General features: G+C 39.0%; 1 protein-coding gene across 1 annotated transcript in view; it reads right to left on the bottom strand.

Moving 5' to 3' along the window:
- Positions 1-12396: 12396 nt before the first annotated feature.
- LOC109920816 (lysophosphatidylcholine acyltransferase 1) overlaps positions 12397-22326 on the bottom strand; it is a 134079-nt gene continuing 124149 nt past the window's right edge. Inside the window, exons 13-14 of the mRNA XM_048608659.1 lie at positions 19956-20094; positions 12397-13866 (exon numbers count right to left, since the gene is read on the bottom strand). Coding sequence (XP_048464616.1) covers positions 13676-13866; positions 19956-20094 — 330 coding nt within the window. The 3' untranslated portion in view covers positions 12397-13675. The remainder of the gene's footprint in view (positions 13867-19955; positions 20095-22326) is intronic.

Genomic DNA, 22326 nt, shown 5'->3' with positions numbered 1-22326 from the left:
AATCTGTTTTCAGATCATGTCTGGAAGATTAACTAAGATTATGTAGGTATAGTCACTCCTTTGGAATGAACAAAAAAGGGATTTACACATAGAGGCAAGAGGCATGGTTGAGATGTTAAATTAATAGTATGCATCTGTCTTTACCTATGAAGCAGATGTTGCTTACACCATGGAAGCTTTGTCACTTGAAGGATTTAAAATTGATAAGGAGACGGTATTGAATTAACTGTCAGTACTTAAATTTGATATACTTAAATTTGATATGGCACTGGGGCTAGATGAGATGCATCAAAGGATATCAAAGGAATTACGAGTGAAAATTGTAAAGGCACTGGTCACAATCTTTTAATCTTCCTTATATTTGAGGTCAGGTTGGAGGACTGGAGAATTGCAAACGTTCTTCCTCTGTTCAGAAAAAGGTTGTAAAAAATAGGCCCACTAACTATGGACCAGTCAGTAGTCTGATCTGTCTGTAATTACTGGGCCTAACTTTACAAACAATTTATCAAATTAGAACCAACAGTCACATGGAAAATGTGGACAGATGCAGCAGGATCAGCATGAAATTGTTAAGGGAATTTCACGAGTCCAAAAAACTTTGAAGAAGTATCAGAGAGGATTGGTGAGGGAAAAGCCATTGATATGGTGTACTTGAAATTCCAAAAGACATTTGATATGATGCCACACAACAGACTTGTGAGTAAGGGTATGTAGTTATGGAGAGCAGCAATATGGAATACAAGATTGGTTGAAGAATAGGAACAGAGAGTATTGCTTAATGGATATTTTCTAGGTCGGAAGAAAGTTTGTAGTAGAGTTCCTCAGGGGGTTGGTATTGGGACCTCTGCTTCTCCTGATAATTGTTAATAATCTAGATCTTTGTGTGCATGAACAATTTCAAAGTCTATGATGACACACATCTTGAAAGAATTGCAAACTGTGAGGACAGTGTAGACTTCAAAAGGACATAATGTATTGGTAGTGTGGGTGGATAGGTGACAGATAAAATTCAATGTGGAGAAGTGTGAGAACTTTGGTATAAACAACATAGAGAGACAGTATGAAAAGAGGGTGTGCAAGTGCAAAGAGACTTGGATGTAGATGTTACTAAGGAATACAGTATTCTAGGGCTTCACTAAATATTAGCTTAGAATAGAACAGCAGGAAAGTTATATTGAACATAAATAGGACACTGGATACACCTCAACTGAATCATTGTATTCAGTTCTGTGCACAACACAGTAAGGGAGCCATGAGAATGCATTGGAGAGAGTACAGAAAAGATTTACGCGTGTGGTTCCAGGGATTGTATGCTTCAGGCTGAGGGAATATTTTATAGAAGTTTTCACAGTTACAAGTGGTATGGACTGAATAGATAGAAACTATTCCCACTCATAAAAGGATTAAGAAATACAGGTAACAGTTTTGAAGTGTTTTGCAATAGAAGTAAATGCGAGATAAAACCTTTTCAACACAGCGAGTGCTGTAGGTTTGGAACTCACTGCCTGTAAGTATGATCGAGGTAAGTTCAATTGAGACATTAGATGATTATTTAACAAGAAGCAACATCATGCAGGGTTATGGGGATAAAGGTAGACATTTGGCAGTAAGTTAAAATATTCTGAGGGTCATTGCAGACACAAAGGGCCAAATAGCCTCCTTGGAGCACTGACGATGAAAATATAACACTTTTAATCATTACAATCTTAATATCAGTTTTAAATCTGCCTCGCTCATTAACTGCAACATATTGTATTATCTTCTGATCCAATTTTCTTGACTTAAATTGAAGACATTAGCCACCAAGATAACATCAATACACCATAACAGTCTACTGTCGCCTCTCCACAGCAAGCAAAACCTCCCAAAGACTGCAGACCCCAATACACACAACTCCATATGTAACGTCTGATTATAAACAGGTGGTTTTATTTTGAAAGGAAAACTCCATTGAACCACTGAGTTCATAAATAATATTAAGGATGCCATCAAGTATTATTTTATCGTCACAACATATCCTCTACTTAATTCAGAATTGATGTAGTACATGAATGGAGTACTGTTTTGTATGAATCTTTGATGTTTATGCATATTTGTTTCAGAAAACATAATGTAACATGTTTTCTATATCTACATTAATTCTGATTAACATTGCAATTAAACAACTGATGTTTTGATGTGATGTTTGCCATGTGCAAAAATATATCTATATTACAGAATCAAACTTAGAAGGCTTATTTGCATGGAACAGGTGAACAAAATGAACTCTCAAGCTTATTCTGCTTTTCAATGAGATATTTACTGATTATCATTGCATCAATTTCTTATTGGCCAACTTGGATGTTTGATTCTCTCTCCTGATACAAATAGTAAACAGCACAGTTCTTTGTGGGACACAACTGGTCTCTTCCTTCCCATGCAGCTACATCCCCATATTCATACGGTCTCCTACAGTCTAACCAATCTTCTGACCAGATCAACAATTTGTCTTCAGTTCCATGCAGTTATAGTTAATGTGGTTTGTTGTGGCCCATTATCAAATGTATTTTGAGGTCAAATGAACTGTATCAAGTGACATTCTGCTGGCCAGTGCTTTGGTTAGTTCTTCAAATAATTCAATGAGCTCAGTTAGTTATGACTATCTAACATTTACACATCAATTTTTGATTTTCTACAATCAGTTCTAACTTTACAAAATGTTCAGTTAATAGTTATTCAATTTTAATCCCTTCCTCATAACAGATGTTAGATTAAGAAATCTATAATTTTTTGGTTTCTTTACTTTGTCTTTCATAAGTAATAGATTTAAGCTTCAATTTTCCACTCTGAAGGCACAATTTATGAATCAAGGTACTTTTAAAGGATTGTGATTAAAGCATAACCAATATCCTCACTGAAGTCCTTTAAAACCCTCAGGTCTGCAGGATTTGCCAATCTTTAATGCAGTTTTTTTCCCCAATACTGTTTTCTTGCTTGCAAGAACCAAGCGCGTTTTTTTTGTTCTTGATTCATTATTGGTTTGCCTGTAATGTCAGGTATATTACCCTCTTCCTCTGCAGTGAAGACTGATAGAAATTACCATCATACATATACCACTACCTACACTAGTCTGACTTTCTCACACTAGGCCCGTAGCCTTGAATGTTATGACACTTCAAGCGCTCATCCAAGTACTTTTTAAAAGGTTGTGAGGTTACCTGCCTCAACCACTCTTCCAGATTCATTCATTTTCCATTCATTCCAGATCCCCACTGTCCTCTGGAGTGTAAAAGATTTTCCTCAATCTACTTTAAACCTTATGCTGTTCATATTAAAATTATGTCTCCTTGTCATTGAACCTTCAGCCAAACCCATCCCCCTGTAACCTACCTAATCTACACATCCCTGAACACTATGGGCAAATTAGCATGGCCAATTCACCTAACCTGCACATCTTTGGACTGTGGGAGGAAACCAGAGCACCTGGAGGAAACCCATGAAGACATCGGGAGAATGTACAAACTCCACACAGACAGTTGTTGAGGGTGGAATTGAACCTGTGTTGCCGGCACCGAGAGGCAGCAGTGCTAACCACTGACCCACTGTGCTGCCGCTATATATTTGTGCTATAAATATATTCACAATAATATCAGGGAGGCGATTCCAGGAATTTGACCCAGCAACAATGAAAGAATGGTGATAATTTCCAAGTCAGGATGGTGAGTGGCTTGGCAAGAGGAACTTGCAGGTGGTAATGTTCCCTTGTATCTGTTGCCAATGTGCTTCTAGATGGTAGTGGTCACGGATTCTTGGTGAATTTCTACAGGCTGCTTCTATTGTTCCAACTTAAAAAAAAGTCTCACAAGCTGTTTACTTTATTGGCTTTGATCAGTCCACTTGAAACCTCTGTCTCAAACTTTCTTCATAATAAAAAAAAAGGACAAAATATACCTTTAAAAGCCATTGTATCATCACAAGAGTCCATGCAGACAACATCTACCACTCTGCCTTCAATCCTTTTGGTTGCTTCCTCAAAAAACTCAATCAAGTTTGAGACACACGATTTCCCATGTATAAAGCTATGCTGACAATCCCCAAATCAGTCCTTGCCTCTCCAAATGCTTGTAAACCCCATCTCTCTGAATCCTTTCCAACTCATGACCTCAGACTTACAAAGCTATAGTTCCCGGGCTTCTCCTTACAACTTTCTTAAATCATGGCACAATGTTGTCAATCTTCTTGAGTGTTGTTAGAGCTACAGTCATCCATGAAAGTGGAAAGTATTTAATCCCACTCCTGACTGTGGCTTGTAGATGGTGAACAGACATCAGGGATTCAGATCAAATACAGCCTTGATGTCAAGGGCTCTCATTTCACCTCTATAATCCAGCTGTTTTATATGTATTTGAACTAAGGCTGTAATGAGGTCAGGAATAAATAACCCTAAAAGATGCCAAACTGAGGCTTGTTAAAAATCACATGACACCAGGTTATAGTCCAAGAGGTTTATTTGAAGACACAATCTTTTGGAGTCTCGCTCCTTCTTCAGGTGTCAGAAAGAGAGAGATGGCATCAGACACAATTTCTAAGCAAAATATCAAAGGGTCATAGAACTGATGAGGATGTGTTGAACAAACCTAAAATGGCTGTTAAATCTTTAATCCGTTAGAAAGGATTAACATACAAATTTCAGAATTCCTTTCAACTCACTGCCCCAAGATAACTAAAGATTTTATCAGTTCCCTCAGTATACCAGATGTGATGTCCCAGGTCAGATAATGCATGTTAGGTACAAAGCCTTGTTTAGAATCTGGCTATGTATCAACTTGGAGTCAGACTAGTTTTATTTCCAAAGTAGGAATTTATAAAATACCATATTGACTAAATACAAATTGCTCACTTTTTGAACAAAATAGAATGTATCTGCAATTACAAATTTACCCCATAGGTTTACATGGGTGCGTGCGTGCGTGTGTGTATACATGTGAGACAGTATAGTGCGATGGGGTCACCAGTAGTGAGACATGAACCCAAGATCACAGTTAAGGCCATCCTCATAGCTACCAAACCTGGCTCACAGCCTCTGCTTGGTGACTGTGTTATTGTGTATCCCGAAGTCTGCCTTGGAGGACATTAACCCGAAGATCAGAGGCCAAATGTCCTTGGCCGCTGATGTGATCCCCCACTGGGAGGGAACATTCATGTCTGGCAATTGTTGCACGGTGTCCATTCATCCATTGTCATAGCATCTTCATGGTTTTGTCAATATATCCTTGCCTGCAGAGTATGAGACAGGTAACGTCGGCCCAGTCACGAGTATCTGCCATGCACGTAGTGAGTGGTGTTCCCACGTGATGGTAGTATCCATGTCAATGATCTGAAATGTTTTGCAGAGGTTGCCATGACAGGGTTGTATAGTGTTGTGGTCGATGCTGTCCTCCCAAGCATCAGTAAGCAGGTTATTGCTAAGGAAATGCTGCTTAATAGCACTGTTGGTATCACCTTCCAACACCTATTTGATTGTGGAGAGTCGTTTGCAATATCTAGTGCCTCCAACTATTTTGAGGAGTGAGGGGAACTGGCTGAAGACTGGCATCTGTGATGCTAGGGACCTCTGGAGAGGCCAAGATGAATCATACACTTAGCACTTCCGGTTGAAGATTGTTGCGAATGCTCCAGCCTCATCTTTTCTCACTGATGCGCTGGACTCTCCCATCAGTGTTGAGTCGTCTTCTCCTCCAGTGAATTAATTGTCCACTACTATTCACCACTGGATGTGGCAGGACTGCAGAGCTTAGATCTGACGGTTGTGGAGTTGCTTAGCTTTGTCTATCACTTTCTGCTTTTGCTGTGTGGCATGCAAGTAGCCCTGCTTTATAGCTTAACCAGGTTGCCACCTCATTTTTAGGCATGCTTGATGAGGGGAGACAATACCCTAGCAGAATTATCGCTGGACTAATAATTCAGAGAACCAGATAACATTCCAGGGACCCAAGTTCAAATCCCACCACAACAGATGGTAGGATTTGAATTCTGGAATTAAGAATCTAATGATGACCATGAATCCATTGTCAATTGTTGGAAAAACCCATTTGGTTCACTAATGCCCTTTAGGGAAGGAGAGTGCCATCCTTACCTGGTCGAACCTACAAGTGATTCCAGATTCACAACAATATGTGGTTGACTCTGAACTGCCATCTGGGCAATAAATGCTGTCTAGCCAGCGACACCCTCATCCTGTTAATGAATAAAAGGGGGAAAAAAATGCTCTGGCACGCCATCATGCATTCTTAATTAAATCAGGGTTGGTCCTTTTATTGACATTAATTGTAGAGTGGGGGAACGTACTGGCTATGTTGTCAGCCAAGTCTGCATTAGATGATGAAGGAACAAACAATACTGAAAATTAAAACATGCTTGACTTCATCATCAAACACCGTCCTCCTGGAAACTGCTGATTGGAATCCTTCCAGAAATTTGGTCAATTTGCATTATATGATTCTCAGGACTTAAAGAACTACATTAAAAATGTAATCAAGTATGGCCTCCCACCCACCCCACCAAAAAAAACTGATCTGCTCATATCTTGGGAACGTGACATCAGGAACAGCAGGCTGAGTGCAAGTCAGGCAATCTATGACACAGAGATCGAGAAGACTTGATGGTTAACATTGGACAGCAACTGTCTTGTATTTATTGATCATCGATGAAACCAAGGACTACAGGGCGGATTGGCAAACTATTATATCATGGTACGGGAACCCATTGAACAACACTGCAATGGCCTGCTGAGGGAGTGAGGCTTTTTTACCCCTGAAACCCAAGGTAATAATTTCAGGCTGCTTCCTGAGCTAGGTGTCCATTAGCTTAGGGTTAAGCAGATTGCAGAACTTAGAGCTCAAAGAGTAGTGTGGAAGGAAGCTATTTTGCTCCATGGGACACCAACAGCAATACAAGAAACATGAAACTGTTCTGTTGGAATTGGTTCCAACAAAACTAGGCTGAAATCATTGTCTAGTTTAAGTTAGATGGGCTTCAGATTGTTGCACCGACCTGTGAAACCATCGAGGGCCGAAGGGTCTGTACTGCGCTGTAATGTTCTATGTCTTGGCAAATAACTAGGACTATGGATAGGGCTTTAAACAAAAAAAAAGGCAGGATGGAGATAGACTCATTGTCTTCAGGTAAGAGAGGTGGCTGTGGGTACCTCCATGGGTCCTAGTTATGCCCGTCGCTTCATGGAGGACGTGGAACACTCCTTGTTCCAGCCTCCACCCACAACTCTTTCTCCGATACATCAGTGATATCATCGGTGCTGCTTCCCTCTCTCGTTTGGAATTGGAAAACTTCATCAATTTAGCCTCCAATTTGCACCCTGCCCTCACTTTCACCTGGTTTATCTCTGACTCTTCCCTTCCTTGACATTTCTGTTTCCATTTCTGGGGATAGACTGGCCACTAATATCCACTACAAACTCACTGACTCCCATAGCTACCTAGACCATACATTCTCACACCCCACTTCCTGTAAAGACTCCATCCCATTCTTTCAGTTCCTCAGTCTCTGTCGTATATGTTCAGATGAGGCCAATTTCGACAAGGGAGCCTCAGAAATGTCCACCTTCTTCCCCAACCGAGGATTCCCCAGCTCGGTTGTCAACAGGGCCCTCAGCCCTTCTCTTTCCTCCCGCAACAGCGAGAGGGTTCCCCTTATCCTCACCTACCATCCCACCAGCATTCACATCCAGAAGACCATCAGATGCCATTTCTGGCACCTCCAGCAAGATGCCACCACCAGACACATATTCCCTTCTCCTCCCTTGTCCGCCTTCCGCAGGGACCATTGCCAGGACAGCCTGGTCCACACTTCCTTCACCGCCAACAACCTCCAACCCCCAACAGTCCTACAGCACCTTCCCCTGTAACTGGCGAAGGTGCAACACCTGCCCATTTACCTCCTACCTTCCCAGTATCCAAGGGCCCAAACATACCTTCTAGGTGAAGCAACACTTCACCTGCATTTCCCAGAATCTCATCTCCTGCATTCGCTGCTCACAGTGTGGTCTCCACTACATTGGGAAAAACGAAGTGTAGACTGGGTGACCACTTCGCAGAACATCTACATTCTGTTCGCAAAAATGACACTGAACTACCTGTTGCCTGCCACTTTAACGCACCACCCTGTTCCCTGGCCAACATGTCTGTCTCTGGCTTGCTGCAGTGTTCTAATGAAGCTCAACACAAGCTGGAAGAACAACACCTCATTTTCCACGTGGGGACTCTGCAGCCCTCCAGACTCAACATTGAGTTCGAGTAGAATAATATTAGGGCCAAAGTTCTCCCATGTCCCAGCACTCTCCCACCCTACACACCAGGCCTTGTTACCACATAGCCTGCCATTACACACTACCTGTTATTAGTCATTAATAGTCCCCATTAACAACCTCCCAGCCTGATCGTTATCAACTCTTTGTCTGTCCAACCCCTCTACTTTCTCTTTAGGCTCTATCCTATTGTTTACTTCCCACCCCATCCCCCTCCTCTTTTCTCTGCATAGAAACTGACATTTTTCCAGGCACCATCAGTTCTGAGGAAGAGTCACCGGACCCAAAACATTAACTTTTTTTCTCCCTTCACAGATGCCGCTAGACCTGCTGAGCTTTTCCAGCAACTTTGTTTTTGTTCCCGATTTACAGCATCCACAGTTCTTTCAGTTTTTTATAGACATAAAAAAGTTTGATATGATCACTATTACAGTGTCATGGCTACAAGATGACTAAAGGTAATAAAGGTAATAAATATTACACAACATTCTAAGAAAGGCAGAATTTTAAGAAAAATCGTTTTGGAGTTATGGCTGATGCTGACTAGACTTTGAGAAGGTGGTCGTGAGCTGCCTTCAACAGCTGCAGTTCATGGGGTAGGTATATCCACAATGCTATTAGAGGGCTTTGACCCAGCAACACTGAAGGAATGGCAATACATTTGCAAGTCAGGGTAGGGAGTGGCTTGGAAGGGTACCTGAAAGCAGTGGTACTCCCATGTATCTGGCTGGCATGTGTGTGCACAAATTTACTTGTCATTTTTCAGGCTGAATTTGCATACTATCTTGGTCATGCTTCATTGGACATGGACTGTGTCAGTATCTGAGGTATCAGATGACAATAGACAAGCAGTGGATTAAGCAGCTGAAGACGGTTAGACCTAAAGATGTTAATGGAAGAGGAAATAAAAACGGAAAAGGAATACAGATAAATAACAATTTAGGATTAGGGCTATTACTAATATATCATGGGTCACAAAATACTGCTGGAAGTCGTCTAGTATTTCGATCTAGTATTATGTGGTGAAGTAGTGTTAACTAATCTGACAGTAAAGGATCCACTTTCAGCACTTACGAACTCATTCACACAAATGCATAAGCAATGAATCCAATAACAGCATGGAAATGTTTAAAACTATTCATAGCTTCCTGTTTTAAAAACCAAACCAAGCAGGCTGCTCTGTCCTAGATTATATCAAGCTGAGTGTTGTTGGAGCTGATGCATTCATCCAGGCAAGTAGACAGATTCCATCATACTCCTGACTTATATTTTGTAGATGGTGGACAGGCAAAATTCTGGCCTTTGACCTGCTCTTGCATAATTATTTTGTTTTATGCTCAATAACCTATCAGCAAAGAAATAAAAGATCTCTTTTGATGTTTATTTATACAGGCAACTCAAATTTCACTGAGATACAAAAGTTCCAACATAAGTTTGAGCAGGGATCCCTTTATGTACAATGAAAACTTGAAAAATATGATCAATCACTGCAACAAGTTTCCATACATAATCCATTGTGAAACTTTAACTCAAAGTAAAATGTCCAATTTTGTTCAAAATAAATGTAAAATACAGTAGTCAACAGATAGTCAACGGGTAGTCAAAAAAGTAGCCTCCTGCACACTGTTACAGATCCTTTCAAAGACAGCCAAGAACACACAAGACAACTTGTCTGAGGTATTTTTGAAGTATACAAATTAGAAAGATTACAAAACCTAATATGACCTGTGTCTGAAAATGGAGTTACACACTGAAGTTATGCCATTTCCACATTTACGAACATTAAGACAATTACAAATTATAACATGTTTACATAATATACAGTTATGCAGCCACTTTAAAAATTAGTTCAAAAACAAGTTATCTTCCAAAAGATATAATCCCAATAATGTCAAGCACAGCATGTACTGTGTAAATTTTGTTAGTACACTAACTAGTTTTCACAATCAATATCCAACTTTCATAGATTTAATGTTATTTAATTTTTCAGAACTTGATTGAAAACATTCATTCTTACTACAGTGAAACTGCACTGATCCCAGGTTTCAAAATCATGTGACCAAGTCATCGTTCAGTGAAACACTTAAAAACGGGAAATTGAAATGAACAAAATCAAGCCAAAAAACTCAAAGTACAATATTTTTCAAAGAATATCACTAAAAACGATTCACCTGGAATTATCCACAATATTTGGACATGTCCAAACCTCTTCCCCATTGCACAGTAATCCTCATTGAGGCTAATTACATGTTGTGCTGGAGCAGATTTTGTTTCCCCATAAACCACAAATGGAATCCTAAGTTCAATATCTTCAACACAATGTGTACAGTACCAAGATTTATTAACTTTTGATCAGATTCACCATTATTCACGTGGAAGAATTTACATGCATATATTAACTCTAAATTATTAATCACAATTATGCAATAGTTGCATTTAGGTTTGAAGACGATTTGATTACACAACTGGCAGTACCAATGTGTCCTGTTCAGTAGGATTATATTTATAAATTTCACAGTATTCATAATTCCAATTTTTTTCTCCATATTAGCTTGAACATTTCCTAGATAACATCAATAGTAACATTAATACAGCTGGATGATCAGCATTAAATGCTTCATGTCATCCAACATCAGTTGAACAAAAAGGTGCTTCTACAGTTAATCAAAACAAAGTTGTCAATTTGCTTTGATTTATTCCTGATATTAACCAAAAATTAAACTACACAACTGTTTTAAATAGTCAGCTTCAGCATAATTCTCAGGTAACTATCTTTATGCAGCATCAACTCTAGTTCCACATTGATTTCTTTAGATTGACGGACTGAGCATGTTGAGCTGTAGGTGCCCCATTCATTGGCTTCAGAGTATTCATCATCATACACCATCATTCAGCCAAAAGGGTAGAATCAACAACTACATTTACAAAGCTTTGAGATAAAGAGCAGACAATAGATTTCAACTAAGCACAATGCTATTTTACTACTAAAATGTCCCTAAAGCACTGTAATATTAATTTTTAAAAACACAGATCTATTGAAGAAAATTTATTGATTCCCACCGGGGGGGGGGGGGAGGGGGGGGGGAGGCTGGGGGTGGTGGTGGTAGGAGTGGAGGGAAGAATAGGAAAATAAGGCGAAAGTGGTAGAGTTTACCTTGGAAATTAACTTCACACAGTAACGGGACTTCGTGTGTAAAATCATTCTGTATGGGCAAAATGTAGATTTTCCACACATGTTCTTTTATCATTTTATCAACAAAAATGAGACAAATGAATCATCATTCTTCTTACATTTACTTATACTTTGCTTCCATCCATTTGAATTCTACATGCTCCAAACCAACCTAAAAGGGGAAGACAGTTAAGACCACACACCTTTAAAGGGAAAAGAGTTCAATTTCTGTCCCCCTTTGGGAAATCACTTTACTTCATTTTACAATTTTGCAATCTAATAGTTTCACTCCTCCCACTTCATTCAAATGAAAAACAAAAACATAAACCATATTTCTTCAAACCACTCAATCTATTTTTTTGCTGGTGGAAAGCAGAAACATCAGCAGCCCCAGACTAACCAAATTTTCTCTGGCAGTAGTGCTGGATCTGCAGTATTCAAGGCTCATGACAATCCTAACCTTGAATAACTTTGATGGGGTGCTATTTGTCACAGTTAAGGCAACCAAACCAGTCAATCACGTGAATTAATTAAACACTGATCAGTTGTGAATTTCCATTATATTCAGATAACAGCAATCTTCTAGATGGAGGAGGATCTTTCAATGCAAATCATATATATTCCCCCGGTTCTCAAGTTGAGTGGCAATAACTATGACTAGACCACTTCTCAATGGAACAATTCAGCAATGCATAGAATTAAATTTTGAGTTAAATTCTTTTCCTTAAAAAGTCCACTCATCATTTGTGTGTCATCCTTACACATTTTTCTCTGTGGTGGGTGGCTGTAGTAAAAAAACATAGCCACATGAGAGAACACAGTTCTCTCAGGAATTGCAATATTAATAGTTACTCGACGTTACTAGCGAGTGCAATTAGTTTTAGTAGAATCAACCACATGATATGACACAGCACCAAATAGATTTAAATAATTCAGATCTTCAAGTTTAATAGCCATGTGGTGAAACAGTCCCTCTTGTGGAATTTCTAGTTTTTTTGTTTGTCATGTTCAAGATCCCACCACTACTGCTATATGTGTACCCTTCCTTTGTAACTTTACTTTTAAGTTTTCACATATTTACCATTCATTCTGGATTCCCTTTTTCTCAAGTTTTAAATAGCCCTGCATTGGACAAGTATTCAATACAGATGAACCATACAAATGAACCAGAATGTGAATACATTACATAATGTTCCCGCTTAGCACATAACCGATGGTTCTTGATCTTGAATGAAACAACTTTGCCTTCCCAAATGGCAAACAGGAAGGCTAGTTTCATAATATGCAAATACTACTCAGCATTTGGCATGCATCATCTCATTCAAAATCTTGCTAACAAATTTCCATCATAAGTCATCTGCTTATTGGTCTGTTAAACTACTTATTTTCACGCTACTTTCTCAAGTTAATTTGCTTTACAGTAGTTACAGACAGAATATGCTGTATTACCAGATCAATTAAAAACCACAGCTTAAAGTTAACCAAATGAATTAGATGGGATAATTGCCAAGTATTTTCCAACCTATTGATATATTAACAGTAGTATTTAAAAATAATTTCAGCCATAATGGAAATAACCTGGTGTTAAAATTATATTCAGAAAATTAAATGTTAATCTGAACACTGATGAACCCTCACAATGTTTTCTAAACTTAATTCACATCATTTTTCTCTCTCCACTCATTACAACAAGGGAAGGAAACAGTGATGACACTTAAATCTTAAGTAGGCAAGTGTCCTAATTAGCACATCATTAAGAGTACAGAACACACCTCAGAAGTGTTTGTTATATTGTAACACTGGCAGCGAAACATAACCCCATCTTCTACAACCATTTTTCAAAAGCTCTGTGATTAAAATTAAGCAGACAGTTAACTGGACTACAAACAGATAAAAGCACAAAATAATACACTAGCACAACTGAACTTCAAGTTTTAAACATGCAAAGTCACTATAAAATGTACCATGAATATGGATCTGAATAGATGCTTGGTTCCCTTCAGTTTTAGGTACAAATAGTGAGCATCTTCACAATCTTGGCTTCCAATGACATTTACATTTTCTTTTAAAACCAAGCTCAACTCATATCATATCAAACTGGAGAAATGATAAATACAGAAAAAATGGCAGTTAAGTTCATACAGGAAAGAACAGAAATAATGTCCACCCCCCTCACCAGGAGAAGGATTTTATCCAAGGTGTTAGTTAATCTTTTTGTCCAAGGTACCATCTTTATCTTCGTTGTTGAGATCAGGCGAAAAGTCTGTGCAAAACCCATTAGAAGTAGCGGCAAGCTGCTTTTCCATGCAATCAGTGAAAGCCGTCATCTGGTCTGGGTAAAGGTATTCCTCAGCATAATCCGGATTCGCATGTGAAAACTTGCAGAAGTCCACTGAAGTTAGAGAAATGATATTTTTGTATTGTGTGTGTGTACAGTTATCCTAAATGCAACTTCAAACAGTGTCAGGAAGCCTAACAGCCAGAGATCTTTTAATGCTTGGATCAAAAAATTGCTGGACTAAGTTTTTTTGGGCATGGCGGGGGCAGGTGGGAGAGAAGATCAGGGCCCCTATTATTGTGGATGTTGAAAAATTTTACCATTAATTGGGTCAGGAGCTTATTGCATCCACTGTTGTTTCCACGTGATTATCATCGCACGAGAGAATTATTCTGTCAAAAGACTATACATCTGTTGTACAATAGTTATGGTACATTACTCATTATGCATCACAAGCATCATTGGAAAGGCCAACACTTAGTGTCTATCCCTAGATGCCCTTGAGAATGTGCTGGTGAGTTACCTACTTGAATCACTGCAGCCCATCTGTAGGTGTATCAACTGCGCTTGTCTGGTCATCCAGAAGTCTGGATGAAGAATCCAGTGAATTCAAATTCAAATCTCAGTTTCAGAATTAAAATTCATTTAGCTGCTGGATCGCTATAGAAGTCCAATAGCTAACGCTGTTAATGGAAGGAAACCTTCTGTCCCCCCTGGTTCATGGCTCTTGCCCCACCAGAGTTTGGTCTTTTTTTAAAACCTCATGACTCAGCAAGCAGCTACTCGAACAAGGGAGTGACCTATCAGTACCTTCTTGGGAAGCCAGAGATTAAAAACTAAGAACCAATAGTGCCAGTAATGCATGCCCGTTGAGAATGAGAAAGGAATGAATCCTACCAATTCCAACCCAATCGACCCAGTACAAAATTTGCCCTCAAAAGGCCAGATTCCACAGATTCATGACTATCACAGATGCTAGTTTCCCAATTAAAAATGAAATTTAAAATGCAATTTATGGTGTTTCCCTGACCACCTTCAACTGGAACAGCTAATGCCATTTCAGCTGTTACCACGTTCTGTTCCAACATTCATATACCACCCACTTTGGATAGAATGGTTAGTGGCAATAATGTAGGCTGCTGCCATACTTTTTCAAGTTTTGATATTCTGGGATTTGGGATGGTGTTCATTGCAGCGGCAAGTGGGGCCTTGGGAATTTTTGCTAGCCATAATGCCATGGTGAATGCAGGGTTTTGGGATAGGGTGGGGGCCTGGGTCTGTGTTCAGGATGCTGTTCAGAGGGTTGGTGCAAATTCAATAGGACAAATGGCCTCTTTCCACACTGCAGGGACAATGATTCTATGTTAAGGTTTGTGCACCAATTAACCATTTCGATATTTGCTAATCAACCTGTTTAGGGTTGCTATTACCCACATCTGGAGCAGGTAGAACTTGAATCTGGACCTCCTGGCTCAGAAGTAGGGACACTAGCACCACACCACAAGAACCTTTCAATTAACCATCTAAGCTTATGAATGGCATAAACTTTAAAAGGATTTTTGGATAACAAATTCTTATGTTTTGACAGTGAATTGTAAACATAATTAGTGACTTTTGACATTGCTATGTAGTACAACATTTTTCTTCATGTTAGAGATACTTACTGCATCTGGTATCAGAAATCAAAAGACTTTTAGAGTAGCCATGTTGTTGGTTAGATTATGCATAAAGCTCCAGTAACACTACCCCTGCAGAACTTCCTAAGAGTTCTCTAGCTGTCAGATATAGCAATATTTCTTTCAGGAGCTGAAAACATACTAATTAAGACAGTTCTCCTGAACTTCAGAAACTCATCCTTCTAGTTGAATTTACAGTTTTATCCCAATTTACAGCAGGATGCTTAAACCTTTCACGTTTTGTACTCTAATTTCCTGCAAATATTTCCCTCTTTCCTATGTGGTGGATGATTTAATATACAGTATGCAATGGTGTAATGGTACCACTGTTGTTTTTCAGCTCTAACCAAATTGATACTCCCCTTGATCTATCCATTACATGCTCTCCCCTTGGCACTGTAATAGTTTTCCTAATCAATATGGTCACCGTCTCTCACTTCCAACACTTGTAGTGGGATGGGCAGCACAATGGCTCAGTGGTTAGCACTGCTGCCTCACAGCGCCAGGAACCTAGGTTTGATTCCACCCTTGGGTGACTGTCTGTGTGGAATTTGCACATTCTCCCTGTGACTGCATGGGTTTCCTCCGGGTGCTCCAGTTTCCTCCCACAGTCCAAAGATGTGCAGGCTCGGCGGATTGGCCATGCTAAATTGCCCAAAGTGTTCAGGGATATGTAGATTAGATGCGTTATAGGGGAATGGGTCTGGGTGTGATGTTGGAGGGGGAGTGTGGACTTGTTGGGCCGAAGGGCCTGTTTCCACACTGTAGAGATTCTATGATTGACTGGTTGATCGATTATATTCAGCAAACAACTCATCTATAATTTATTGAGTACTAACCTTCCTGTAGCGTTAAATATGGCTGACTTCAGCAACACGTTCCTCTGTTGTCCAGCTCAGTGGAGCTATCTACAATTGAATAGCTGATAACAGGATCATAGGCAGAGACTATCCAGCCATGAATTTTTTTTCCAATGCCAGCTTTGGTGGCTCCCTAAATGATAATATCTTTGGCTGAGTTTTCTTTCTTACCTGCATGCTGTCCTTTAATATCATCCAGAGACATGGAGTCAGGTTTCACATGCAAATGATGTATCCCGCCCATAGCTCCAACACTTTTGTGTTTATCTGACTTTCAGCCCAGCAATTTCTTCTGATAAGTATTGAGATGATCAAAGACATTGACTTTGGCTCCTGCCACAAACTCTGTACATTTTCTATGAATTCCAGCCACAACATTATCTTTCAACCTGAGACTGACACTGTTTAAATCAACAATCCTTGCTTAAGCTAAATTTTTGACTACTGTCACCTTTGTAACATCTGCTGATCCTGCCTCACCTTATTTGGGCAGCCCTCAATGCATCCACCACCTCCAGACTCAAATATGCGAACCCTCTTCTAGGGAGTTACCTATCTGCCACTTCAGCTTATCCTAAACTTAACGCTTACACTCTATCACACGTAAACTATCATTTTTCCATTGTGCAGATATCCATTGATCTGAATGGACTCTCGGTCCCCAACATTTTGAATGTAAAGTTTTAACTTTCATGCTCAAATCTGTCATCATTGCCTTTCTTCACAGTCACAAACCAATTGTTCACAAAGAACATTTGGTGCACACATGCAGCCTATTTCCTATGCCTCACTAAACATCTTGGTGTTCCAGTTTTCTCTCTCAGTCCAAAGTTATGCAGGTTGGGTGGACTGGCCATGCTAAAAAATTGTCCAGGTGTGTGTAGGTTAGATGGGTTAGACATGATAAAAATCCCCTGCAGGATTACAACAGTGTGTCTGGGTGGGATGCTCTTCAGAGGGTCGGTGCATACTCAAAAGGGCCAAATGACCTCTTCCTGCACTGTAGGGATTCTATGAATAATTCTATGCCTTAGCCAACTACATTCAAGATCTGGCATTTCTCACCCCATCTCCTGAACCTTTTCTACCCTCTTTGTAATCCAACACTTAGTCAGGAAATTACAGGTAAAGTAACAAGGTACAACTACTTTGGGGGACTTTAATCTTCATACATACTAGACCAATAAGATTTGAAGTTTAGTGTAGAATGGGATATATACAAACTTGCATGCTGAGGAACCAACTAGGGAGGAGGTTACATGAAGTCTTATTCTGCCGATGAGGAAGGGTCAGAAGTCACATGACACCAGGTTATGGTCCAACAGGTTTATTTGAAATCACAAGCTTTCAAAGCACTGCTCCTTTGTCAGGTGAAGCCATGGAAGGAGGGTCCTTTGGGATTGCTCACTATAGAGAACAATTGTTGGAAATTGGCATAAACTCCTTCAGATTGCAGATGGGGGAGAATACAGCAGTACAGGAGCCATAGCCCTTGAAAAGTTTTAAAGTGCTTGACTGTGAAGATGAAAGCAAGTTCAGTAGGGAAAAGCAGCACAGTGACCTTGGTTCAGGATGATTTTAAGGCAGAAGAAAAGGAATATTATGGCAGTAGGGGATTATATATTCCATAGAATCCCTACAGTGTGGAAACAGGCCCTTTGACCCAATAAGTCCACACCGACCCTCAGAACATTCCACCCAAACCCATTCCCCATACCCACCTAATCCACACATCCCTGAACACTATGGGCAATTTAGCATGGCCAATCCACCTAGCCTGCACATGTTTGGACTGTGGGAGGAAACCCATGCAGACATGGGGAGAATGTGCAAACTCCACACACAGACAGTTGCCCAAGGGGGAACTGAACCCAGGCCCCTGGCGCTGTGAGGCAGCAGTGCTAACCACTGAGCCACCGTGCCGTGGGTTGGCACTATTCTGGAGTAGCCAAGAGCAGAGGCTATGCTGCCCAACTTGTGGCAGAGTTCAGGACATCTGCTCAGGGCTGGACAGGAAAGTGGAGTAGGAGGGGGCGGATCCAGATGTCGTAGTCCATGCAGGTACTAATAGCATAGGTAAAACTAGGAACAGGGATCTGCATACAACAGTACAAAAAACTCGGCACCAAATTGAAAAGTAGAGCTTGAAAAGTTTACAATCTCTATTATTACCTACATCACGTGCAAATTGGCATTGGGTACATAAAACTAGAGCGATAAGTAGCTTAAAAGGTTGGTGTAGGCAGTCTACACTTGAACATGATGGAGCCACTGCTCTCATGAACCACAAAACTAAGTTTAAAACCCACTCTGCTTCCTAACTAGCAGCAGCAAGGGATAAGAAGTGGAAAGTCATGGCATTTCAAAGAGTAAAGACAAGGTAAGAGGAAAACAGTAGGGGGGGTGGGGTTTGTATTTGAGGGTCAGAAAGTACTAAAGCCAAATTTGTACATGACACTAAAATAATGGAAAAATAAGTTGCCATGAACAAATATGAAGTTTACAAATGGATATGTGCAGGTTAGTTGAATAGACCAAAATTTGGCCAATGGAGTTTAATGTTGATAAGTGTGAGGTCATTTGTTTTCAAGGAGAAACAGAAAGGCAGCTTAACATCTAAATGGAGAGAAACTTCAGAGAGCTTCATGCACGAATTACAAAACACTAGTACGTAGATAATAACGTAGACAATGGAATTTTAGCATATACAATTAAAAGGAATACAATATAAAAGTAGGAAGTGTTGCTGCTATGGTACAAGGCATTAGTGAGATTGCACTTTGAGTATTGCATACAATTTTGATCCCCTTGTAGGTGGATTTAGGTGTATTGGAAATAGTTCAGAGAAGGCTCGTTAGATTGATTCCAGAGATAAGGTTTTTGTCTTATGAAAAGAGATTGAGCAGTTTAGGCCTCTACTCTCTGGAGTTTAGAAGAATGAAAGGAGATTTAATTGAGGTATACAAGATGCAAAATGGGACTGCCAAACTAGATACATAAAGAATGTTTCCTCATGTGGAGCATTTAGAACAAAAGATGAGTTTTAGGATAAGGATAGCAGATTTAAAACAGAGAGGAGGAGAAATTACTCCTCTCAAAGGGTTCTGAATCTATGGAATTCACTACTCCCAGAGTGTGGTGGATGCTGGAACATTGAGTAAATTTACGGGGGAAGAGAGATTTTTAATGAGTTGAAGGGTTGTGAAAAGCAGGCAGGAAAGTGGAAGGGAGGCCAAGATGAAATCAGACATGATCGTATCAAATGGCAAAGCAGGCTTGAGGATGAATTGCCTACTCCTGCTCCTGTTATTATGAAGCACAGGTTCAACAGCTGAATGGTTTTCTTCCACTGCTAGTTTGTATTAGGATTGAATACGTTAGTAAGTCTGATAATTGAGGTCAAAGTAAACTGAATTACAATTTAAAAACTAGTAATCAATTTGCCAAAATACATTAAAATAGAAAATCCTTTGTTTAAAATGAAATGTCAGTTTGGTAATAATGGGATTAATGCAAAACAGCATGTCTGCATAAGCAAATCTGCGAGAAAGGGAAGTCAAGCAACTTTACACAGGACTTCTGACATCTGTTTACATTTTCTGGACAAATAGCGATTTAACATTTTGTGCATTTAAGGGCTTCAATCAAGAGAATATAAAACACTTACTATAGCTTATTTTCTTCTCCTGAGTAGTATCAATAACTTTAAACAAGTTTGATACATCAAGCTTATTTACTCCCAAAGCACTCTTCAGAATGCAGGCCAGGTCGTCTTCTGTTATAGTTTGATCAATTGATTCATACATCTATTAAAAAAATATATATGTTCCAAAATTACATATCTGAAATTATACCAGATGCACAAAAATAAAATATTGTCATGCTGCTGTGGGAGTGCTCAAAAAATATATCCAATTAAACACAAAAATGATTAAGCTACGTTACTAACAATACTATAGGCAACCTAACTGAAAGAAACTATTTTCCTAAATTCCTCAAGCAATTATAACTTCATTTTACATAAGGCTTGTGAGATATCCATTCTATGATATATGTTCTATTTCATTTTGCATCTGAACAAGATGATTCATTTATACAAACGGAAAACTGGAAAATAATGACCTCAATAATGCCGTGATACTTAACATCAAATCAACACCAGCATATCTGTTATATTTTAAATATCACTTACAAAATGGCATCAAGCAAAAAAGTTAATTAAAGAAGGAAAATGCCACTTCTTGTTCGTTTATAGCTAGAAATTAATACAGGGTATACAAAATAGACACTGGGGCAAAATAAATATGGCAGCTATATATGGAGAATGTTCAAAATACTACTTTTAGGAAAGCAGAGCTAAGCTCAGCCCAAAAATTGAAAGAATAGATATTTATCTTAGAAAGAAATTAAATTTCTAGTAAAATAGTAAATTAAACTGTGATGGAAACATCAGCTCTTCCAAGGTTTTAAAATTATTTTGTGTACTAAGTTAAGCTCATTTATACTTTATTGAGCTGGTGTCCTATAATTATCCCTTAGGAAATTTGACGTCCTTGTATTGTTGCTAAATTAATTTCACTGGCATGTGCTGAAAAACATTAAGATTGTTGGTGGTGCAATGGAATTTAGGAAACTGCTGAATCAGCAGTCTCAAGAATTGGTATGCTTTTCTAATTGTTTTTAATTCACATTATTGTTATACATTTAGAAAATTTAAAAGGATCAGATGGACATTTAAATCTGAAAAGGCATATCCAGAACAACACGAGTTGGGCAAAATAGAGAAGTGTGAGAAAAATGGTATTTAGATTATGTTACAGATAAGTGTTGAAGATTGGAAAACATAAACGATGATGCAAGTGTGAAGCTTTAAGCTTGAACAGACTTGATACTCAACATCTTAAACTACAACAGTGATCAGTGAAATGGAAGGAAATAAGCATATTTCTAGTACTTTATCACACCTTCAAGACAATCCAAAGTTCTTCATTCTGTAACAACTTTGTGCCCAACAATATCAAATTACTTTGAAAATATACTCATCACTGTTACGTAGGCAACAAAGCAGCCAATTTGTATGCAAAATTCTTAAACAGTTTAAAGCAATGAATGACCATTTGGGAGGCACTGGTTGAGGAAGATACATTAGCCCAGACACAGGAATTTCTATTCTTCAAGCAGCACAACTGGACCTTTGATTTGTCTAAGGATCTGTTAGATATGGTCTACTTAACAATCAATCACAACCTTGATGTCGCATTTGGCAGATACCAGGGATTCACTTTCAGAGAAGAACACCTCTAACATTGTGTTGAGCTGTACTGTGGACAGAATTATAGAATAGAAGACAGTAAAAGCTCTGCTCAAATCATTTGGTCTGTGTTCTTTCACAGCTGAAATTAAAAACTAGTCTAATGGCGATGATGCAACCATTATAGATTTTGTTAAAAACTCATCTGGTTCAGAATTCCTTTAGCAAAGGAAATCTGCCATCCTTTTCTGGTTTGGACTACATTAGACTCCAGACCCACAATAACGTGCTTGACTCTTAAATGTCTTCTGAAATGGCTTTGAAAGCTTCTTAGTTCAAGGATAATTAGGGACGGACAACACATACCAGCAATACTCACATTCCATAAAAGAATGAAGAGGTTAAAAAAAAGGACTCAGTTTCTTTTTGGATGTTTGTAATCTTCCCTTATTTTACAAACTTAATTGTGGTGGAAGTACAATGAATAATTGTATTGCTGTTGAAGAGTTGAAATTGAAAGTAGTTTAGAATTGTAGGACAATTGGAACAGCTTACAGAAAAGTAGAAGAGCTATTTGATTTGGTAAAAAGACAAATGACAATGCCATCAGCAAAAAATCAACTACAATTGTTTAGAATGTACGAAAATGTATATGGTACTTGGTTAAGACACAGCAGGGTCTGATGTGAGCAAATAAACTGACAAAAAGCTCAACCACAAGAAAGATTCAATCTGTGGAATAATACTGATTACCATTAATGAACTGCAAATGCATCATGCGGAAAAC

Source organism: Rhincodon typus, chromosome 2 (assembly GCF_021869965.1).
Source record: "Rhincodon typus isolate 14 chromosome 2, sRhiTyp1.1, whole genome shotgun sequence".
Taxonomy (NCBI): domain Eukaryota; kingdom Metazoa; phylum Chordata; class Chondrichthyes; order Orectolobiformes; family Rhincodontidae; genus Rhincodon; species Rhincodon typus.
This window is presented reverse-complemented; position numbering and strand designations above follow the sequence as displayed.